This window comes from Myodes glareolus, chromosome 2, assembly GCF_982192425.1.
Source record: "Myodes glareolus chromosome 2, mMyoGla1.1, whole genome shotgun sequence".
NCBI lineage: Eukaryota > Metazoa > Chordata > Mammalia > Rodentia > Cricetidae > Myodes > Myodes glareolus.
In genome coordinates, this window is record NC_142027.1 from 9,797,321 (window position 1) to 9,806,072 (window position 8,752).

Consider the following 8,752-nt stretch of genomic DNA (forward strand, 5'->3'; position numbering starts at 1 on the left):
TTATCTGGTAGAATTGTAAGTATTAAAATTATTTGACATCATTCAAATATAATTTTTTTAACTCTGTAGGTATACCTTAAAGCACTTTTATTGAGGATGAGAAGAACTTTAGATGATGATGTATTTATGCCCTTATATCCTAAAAAGTAAGTAATTCATATGAACATTAAGCATAACATTCCATGTTTCCTTTCAGAGTCTAAGCTTCCAGAAAAGGAAATGTAGCTTGAAATACAAACTTTACTTATGTAGTAGAGACTGGAGGGATTGTGTAGAGACTGGAGGAATTGATCTTCTGAACAGAATAAAGAAAATAATGCTCTTTGTTCTTTCTTAGTATCTCAAAATTCAGTTTTTTGGTTTGGGTTCTGCCTTAGACTCTTCCTCTCTTTTTATTAAATCCACCTCTGTCCTCTGATTTTTCCTGTCCTCTCTCATTTCTCTCTACCCCTCTCCTCTCTATTCACCTCCTTCTTCCTCTCTATCCTCTCTCGCTACCCCTGAACCTCTCTCCTCTCTATCCCTGTCCCTCTCTCCTTCCTCTCGCTATTCCTGTCCCTTTCTTTCTCCCTCTTTATATTCCTTCCATGTGTTTCTTCTGGGATGAATGCTAAACACTCTGTCCTAATCCTCACCTGAGTTCTGATCTTGTTTATTTGTGGACATTCTTGTTGATAGGAATGAAACAGCATTTACTTAAACAATATTTGATTGTGTTTTATTTATCTTTTAGTGTCTTAGAAAATAAAAATTCTGGGCCTTACTTATTTTTTCAACGTCAATTTTGGTCTTCTGTCAAGGTATGTATGTATTCATAGACCATCTAAAATTTATTATTTTTTGGACTTCATGTAGCATATTTTGAAAGACTTTTTGTTTTTTAACTCTGTAGGCTTATATTGGTGTGGTAGTATACACACACCTTCATCTTACAACCGAATATTATTCTAACAGTTTATTTCAGTTTGATGTTTTCACAGGAAAATTTGAAAGGGAGGCCCAGGCTATCCCACAGGCTGCTTAACTAAGCCACAGCACTGAACTCACAGAGAGATGTGTTCAGCAGCTAGAGCACCAGCTCCCTCTTGGGTTTCTGGGGATAGCACTGGCCAAGACAGACGCCTTTCTAGCGTACTGTACACTCGGCAGGTAGATAGCAGACAGATTATACCAGCTGTGGTGGTATAGATAGATGAGGGTGCCCGAGGGAGCTCAGATGGGCAACTCTAACATTGTGGTAGTAGGGTGGAAGTGACCCTGAGGATTAAGTAGAGTCCAAGTAAAGAGAGTGGGCTTTGATTAGGATTGAAACAAGTACCGGACGGCAGGATGAGGGAGCAGTAGAGTCGTGTGTCCTGGAGGTCATAAGAAGCCATCAGATTCTGTCTCTGTTTTTCCTTGGGCTAATACACACATTTGGCTTTCAGTACACAGTTTTGTGAGTTTTCATAAATATAGTTGTCATCACTACCATGATGAAAGACATCTTCATAAACTTCCCCTTCCTGTTTGTGTTCTGTGGTTTTCTTTGCAAGAATATATTATCAGTGGAAGTCTACGGTAGGAACTTCTGAGTCTGGCTCTCCTTGAGTGTTTGAGATTCACTTGCATTCTGTGTTATCAGTAGTTCGCTGCTTTTTACTGCTGGGTGGGATTCTGTAAGGTGTAAGAGTTGAGCTCTTGTTTCTCTTTAGTTCGTTTCCTAATGAGGAGGAGTTGAGATGATTTCCAGTTGGAGTAATTAGGGATAGAGAGGAAAAAGCAGGAGAGGCTGTTTGTGTTCACACCAACAGCACGTGCAGAGGTTCTGTTTACTCCTTACTCTGCATTTTCTACATTTCTTGGTGGTTTTGAGCCTGAGTCATGTATTTAGCTTGCCTTCTGTGTGTTCTTAGGTATTTACTCATGTTTTAAGTTGACTGTTTTCTTCTTATTGAACTTAAGAGTTCTGTGTTCTGGAAGTAACATAGAGTGATGATTTTAAACTTTTGTCTCTGCTTTGTCTTTTAACTTTTCATTCAAGTATTCCAAATTTGGAAGTTCTGGTGGGTTTTTCTTGTTGCTGAATTGGGGTCTCCTGTAGCCCAGGCCTATTTCAGACGACCTTGAACTCCTATCTTCTCACCTTAGTGCTAGAGTTGAGGCTGTACCGCTTGTGATGATGCTGTGCACTGGGCCTTGGACCAGGTGTGTGCCACCTGACCAAATTCTCAGCACCACAAGCTCTAATTTGTCTCCTTCTGTTAAGGTTGTTTTAGAAGTCATACTTAACGATGAACTTCTTCTGACCTGAGATTTCAGCTTAGGTTTTGCATGTAGCTCTGTCATCTGTTTCCATTTGTAGTTTAGGGGCTGGAGAGGCGGCTCAGTGCTTAAGAGCACAAAGGACCCAGACTCTCACATAGTGGTTCACAGCCACCTGTAATTCCTATTCAAGGGATGGAACACCCTTCTCTGTTCTCCTTGGGCACTGCACAGATGTGCAAACATGCATGCAGGAAGAACATCCATATACATAAAATCCGTATTTAGATGTAAGACCTGGATTAGATCCCTTTGTTCCAGAGCTGTGTGGTGGGAAGATAAGCCTCTCTCCATTGAGTTTACCTTAGCTGAAAGTTGGTTGAGTGTAGGTATGAGTTGTAGTTTTTAGTATGGAAAGGACAAACACATGGCCACCTCTAAGATGACTTGCTGTATAGATCTTAAGTGTTGAAGTAGGTTGAGGATGGTGATCATGAAAATTAGAACTCTTTTTACTGTCTGTTTATTATGCCACATCCTTTATATTGAAACCTCAGAATCTCTGTCAAGTAGACACCATCACTGTCAGGGAGGCACAGTCTGAACTGCAGTGCCATTCCATTGGTAAGACAAGTTGTGAATCTCATTCAAGCCAGCTTGTCTGAATGGCTCATCCAAATAGGGTTCTGCAAGAGAATTAATTTTGAATACCCTCAAGCCTCCATTGTTTGTAATGAGTTTTCCCTTAAATAGGACTAGGTTTTTTGCTCTTTTTTTTCCTTAAGAAAATTGAATGGAGATATTTGGGTCATTTCTGTAGGTTTGTTTCTGTTATAGAGCTCTACTTGAGCAAAGGTACACTAGTATGCCTGCTGTGATCACTCGAGTAACTGTGGAGTGTAGAAAGGGGGAATAGCTTAAATTTGTGGAGTTAGAGAAGCAGAAAGGTTGGATGGAGGTGGAGTCAAATTACTTGACAAAGAGGCCAAGAATGAGCAATGTGTGCTTCTGGCCTGGATGGTTGGAACATAATGCCACCATTTACTAAACAGACATACTGGGAAATAGACCTTATGATGGATGGGCTGAGGCCTCCATGTCATGACAGTGTCCTTCATTTGAGACATACATGTCCAGAGAGTGTGCCTATGCAGACTGGGAGATTTGTCAGCAGTGCCAAGCTAGAGTCAGAGATGAGGTCCTGCTCAGGGCCTGGGTACTGGTTGGTCTGGGCAATAGCATTGCCTGAGTACTTTCTGCACCGACTGGAAGTGTTTTCTCTGTGTGTTGACCAGCATGACATCCAGTAGCTACACACTGACATTCATGCTTTAGCTAAAATTTGAAATTCAAGAATTCTTTTACTGTAGGAAATATTTAGGTACTTCAGAAGTGTTTATTAATACTGTGTCAAGGCATCCATCTGGTATTTTACTATGTAACTAATTTACTTTGTAGTTTATAATAACTGTATGATATTACCTCTCAATTTCTTTCTTTATTTTATATTTTTTTTTAGCTATTGGGAAATTTCCTTCAGTGGTATGGCATTTTCTCAAACAAAACTCTTCAGGAGTTGTCAATAGATGGCTTGTTAAATAGATACATTCTCATGGCTTTTCAGAATTCAGAATATGGAGATGACAGCATCAAAAAAGCCCAAAATGTAAGTTGAATAACGCATATTGTAGTTTTAGAGCATGTACATCAAAGCAGATTCACTTTTCTTTGTTTGAAGAATAAGATTTTTGTAAAACTTATGTTGACAATTGGAATTGCTACAAAGTTAGCATTTAAACTACCCAGGTAGTCCCAAATGTGTTACATTTTTTTTAACCCAAAAAAAGATAATGTATCTTAACCAAGAGGCCAAGAGATGATACATTAAAAGTATATCTGTCTATATATATGGTTTTGTGAATGTTTTGTAGATATCAATTAAACTTTTATTTTAGAAGTAATTTTCTTCATGGTTGATGGTTTTGAGCAGTTTAGAATAACTGCTTTTTTTTTGCTCTCACTTAAATAATTTTAACATTGGGTTTTCTACTTACAGTCATAGGTTACACAATGTGATGGTTTTAAAATACATATTTGTAATAACCGTTAACAGTTAATCACTAAATCAATATAAATTTATTAGTAGCAGTAATTTTTTTAACCTCTTAATAAATCCCAGTACTGACAGGTAGCCTTTGAAAATACTTGTGTATGTTTCCTGTAAAACTGAATGTTACTCCTCATGTGGACATTTTACTGTTGGCTAATCTTAGTGACCTATTCCAGTGTGCATTAAGTAAGACAGCTTCACTGGAAGAAGAAATACCCAGCTTATCATTAAGAAGTCTTTAAGTCAGGAAGAATGCTTCCTTCTCTTTGACCTTTACAACCTTACATCTCTGAAGTCCAGTCATTTGTAGTGTGCTTGTGGTGTAGTTTGTCTCAGCTCTGCGTTATATTCAGGTTCTCCATTCCCTGAATGTGGTTACTCTTAGAAGGAAACTTCTGCAACTGCGCAACGTGTCCCCACTCTTTCATTTGTTAAACTTTCATTTTATTTTTTGTGTCTTTCACATCATGCTTTCTGATCCCACCCATCCCCCTCCCCAATAAAACAAAATAAAATTTGATAGTTCAAAGAGGGGAAGAAGGGGAAAATCTCATGGAAGCTGCAGTGTGACACAGTGAGTCATGCAGTAAACCCCTTTATCCACACGTTTGCATGGGGAGGGGGCGTGTCGGTCCTGCGGTCCAGGGCTACAGGATCTGCACAACACTGGGCAGCAATGGGATGTCCCCAGTGAGCACCCAGTGTCCATGGTGTAGCAGAAACCATTGATTCTTTATGATGAACATGTCCCCTTTTTTTTTTAAGAGAGTGCTTTCTTTCTGGAATGAGATGTTTTGGCTCACTGTATATCTGTTGTATCCCTGGGATAAGTCATATCTTTAGTAACCCTTGGTTTTTATAGTGGCTAGCCTTCTTTACCTGTTTGGATAACAGCTGCCCAGAGTAAACTGTCTTCTGGAGGAAATCAGTCCCATATTTCTTAAGCCTTGGCACTAAGGCCAGAACGTCACAATTCCTTGTTCACTGGATTAAGGCTCTGCTGTGGACCCTATCTCTGGTGCAGATAGTCTTAATCTTACTTTGGGTAACTAGGTTCCTACAACCAACATGGATACTGCTTACTGAAGTTTTCCCGAAGGAAGAGGTTATAGTACCGTATCTATACATGTGTTTTTACATGGGAAACATGGTTTGCTTAAAGTCACATTGATAACTGAAAAAATATAGGCAACCAGGTATCAACTTTATGTCTGTTTAAATACTTGGCAAACTATCTTGTTTGGAGTGTCTGATGCATTGTAAAAAAATCAGATGTTGGTTTAGTTAATGTAGGAGGTCAGGTTTTTAAAGAGCTACCTTATGTAATAGTAAAGATTAACCATTATTTAATTTTAGTTTTTGGACATTTTCATCCTGTTTTAACTATTTTATTTGCATCTTCTACATAGGTAATCAACTGTTTCCCTAAGCAGTGGTTTGTGAATCTGAAAGGAGAAAGAACTATTTCTCAGTTAGAAAATTTTTGCCGATATCTTGTACATTTAGCAGATACAATTTACAGGAACAGTATTGGGTGCTCTGATGTGGAAAAAAGAAATGCAAGGTAATTATTTTTTCAATTAATGAAATGAATCAAATTTCTTTAGTCACATTTAATATTAATCAAGAATAGTCATTTTAAATTGTTTCTTAATTTATTGTTTAAACAATTTCATTACATTATGTATGTATATATAGGATGTACTCTGATCATATTTTCTTAAATTGTACATGTACTATTACAAACCTACCAAAAACTTCTTATTTGTATAATTTTTGTCTTTTTTTTTCAGTACATTAAATTTGGAAGCTTTTAGAGTAAACTTACAGTAAGAGTCATGCCTGAGGCAGTAGATAAACTTGTATTTTTGTCTCCTGTGAAGAAGTGAATAGATTGAGAGTTTTAGGATGTAGTGATCTTTAGCCTTTGAGGTCTCGTTCTGTAGACATAAAGCCTGGGAAGAGCGCATGGCCACTGAGATGTGGACTGTTAAAATTGCGTATTTTAGAGCCTGATGCTCTCCTGATCCATATTATGGACTAAAGACCATTACATGATTGTTTTGAGAACAGCTTATGTTTAATTTTCTTGAAAAATTTGTAGGACACAGGTGTGAACCTCAGCTTGTTAGGAGGCTGATGCAGGAGAGTGTCAGTTCAAGTCCTGCTGGGGCTTCAGAGTGAGCTCAGGGCTAGCCTGAGCTCTTTGTAAGCGCTGGTACAGCTGGAGCTTGTTAGACATAGGTTCTGTTTTCTCTGTGTCCTGGAGGGAAGCTTGGAGATAAGCACTTCAACATCCTTTCAAGAATTTGGATGTTAATATCTCAGAGTTTTTTCATAGTAAGGTGGACTGACTTAAGGCAGGACTGATAAGGGAAACAGGCTTTATTGACTGAATTTTAAAGGAGTTGAAGTTTGGCTTTTACTCAACTGATGATGAGGAGAAATGATTTTCTGTTTAAGCTGTACTCCACAAGAGCTGGAACTCTGGCTGGGAAGCAGAGAGACGGATGAATCTCCAAAGGGGCTTGGGATTATAACTGGTTTTTTTTTCCTAGATATTGATGAAAATCATTTATCAAAACAAAATTGTTTCTGTTCAAAATGAATTTCTTGTCTCTGGGCCAGTTATTTAAACAAGGGTTTTTTGTTTTGTTTTGGTTTTTGGTTTTTTTTTTTTTTTTTTTTTTTTGCTTTTTTGTCGTTGTTGTTGTTTGTTTTTTGTTTTTCGAGACAGGGTTTCTCTGTAGCTTTGGAGCCTGTCCTGGAACTAGCTCTTGTAGACCAGGCTGGCCTTGAATTCACAGAGACCGGCCTGCCTCTGCCTCCCGGGTGCTGGGATTAAAAGTGTGCGCCACTACTGCCTGTCAATAAGTTTTATTTAAATTAATAACAGATTTAAATTTTTTTCTATTTATTTGTTTTGTTTTGAGAGTGGTATACACACTACTGTGAAGCACGCATGGAGGGCAGAGGACAGTTTCTAGGATTTGGCTCTTTGGCTCTTTTCTTCCACAGTGTGAGATTGGAGATGGACTCTGTATTAGGTTTGGTGGGAAGCATCTTTATAGTGAGCCGTCTTGCCAGCCCTACAGATGTTTTAAAACATGCTGTAGCTTGCTTATCTTATTCTCAATATTTTAAGATGTATACCTGGAAAAGTTGTTTTGCATATTGTTTAAGGTAGACGTAAAATCAAGAACAGATTTTTATCTCAATATAATGTAATTTTTAAAATTTTTTTTCTCTTTTAGAGAAAACATAAAACAGATAGTAAAACTTCTTGCAAGTGTTCGGGCTTTGGATCATGCTGTGTCTGTTGCAAGTGACCACAATGTGAAAGAACTCAAGTCTCTGGTGGAAGGAAAATAGCTCGATGAGACCCAAGTGTTTGCTTTGCCCATTCCCAGTGTGTAAATTTGTATATATGTAAAGTTTCTTAAACTGTAAAATACTGATTCTTGTTTAAATACAAAAACATTATATTACTACTGTGTCCTTAAATGTGATTTCTTCAGAATGAAAGGAATTCAGATTATTTCTAGGAGTCTTTGAATGTTTTCCTTACTGCCTGTCATATTTTGTTTATTGGAGTATTTTGTATCATCACTAAATTAACTTCATTTAAGTGTCCTCTATAAATGACATGTGTGCAATGTAAATTGTGTAATGCATACATATATATGTATATATTTATACTGCCATGGGTTTTCATGCTGGAAATTTGTGGTGTTTGGTGTTTTTCTACAGAGGAAGCTTTTTAACAGCAGAACATTACCCAGTAGTGGTCGTCTTAGGGAACTGCTGCACTGCTTCACCAGAAGGGCTGGCAGGTGATGACCCTCACCCCCACTTTAGCATTATTGTCACTTGTAGCTGTACTGCCTTAAAATGAGAGCTAAGTTACAGACGTTGTCATTGAGTGAGTGTGAACTTCTGTGAATCGGCCTTGGAGGCAAATGTGGGTTTAATATGAGCTCTAGGTGATATGTGCAATAGAGTTTGGGGTGGGAGGAACATCAGTTTAGTTTCTGACAATAAGCCCACAAACTAAGTGCATGGTTTAGGCTGACTGTCCTTTCTCATTCGTGATTTTACTCCCTATCCAGCTTACAGATACAGATATAGTCTATCATATTTTAAATCCCATATATGTGAGTTATATATGCAATAAAGAATATGCCTTGCTGATTAGACACACCCAGGCAATTTACTATCGGTGGTCTTCTGTAATGTTTATACCACATTGTAAATACTCAGAGAAACTTGTTTTAAAGTTAATGCTTTCTGATTCTGTGGTTTTTCAAAAGAGGAACTTTTTGGAAATTAAGGACTATTGTTTGATAATTATATGTATAATTAAGCTTTAGCCAAGCATTAAATTAATTTTTAAATACA

The 8,752-nt window shown here is 37.7% G+C and overlaps 1 protein-coding gene across 1 annotated transcript in view; it reads left to right on the plus strand.

Annotated features, from left to right (window-relative positions):
• The window catches only part of Paxbp1 (PAX3 and PAX7 binding protein 1), a 30,619-nt gene extending 21,867 nt beyond the window's left edge, over positions 1-8,752 (plus strand). Inside the window, exons 14-18 of the mRNA XM_085685769.2 lie at positions 70-146; positions 734-800; positions 3,764-3,910; positions 5,764-5,918; positions 7,609-8,752. Coding sequence (XP_085541895.1) covers positions 70-146; positions 734-800; positions 3,764-3,910; positions 5,764-5,918; positions 7,609-7,726 — 564 coding nt within the window. The 3' untranslated portion in view covers positions 7,727-8,752. The remainder of the gene's footprint in view (positions 1-69; positions 147-733; positions 801-3,763; positions 3,911-5,763; positions 5,919-7,608) is intronic.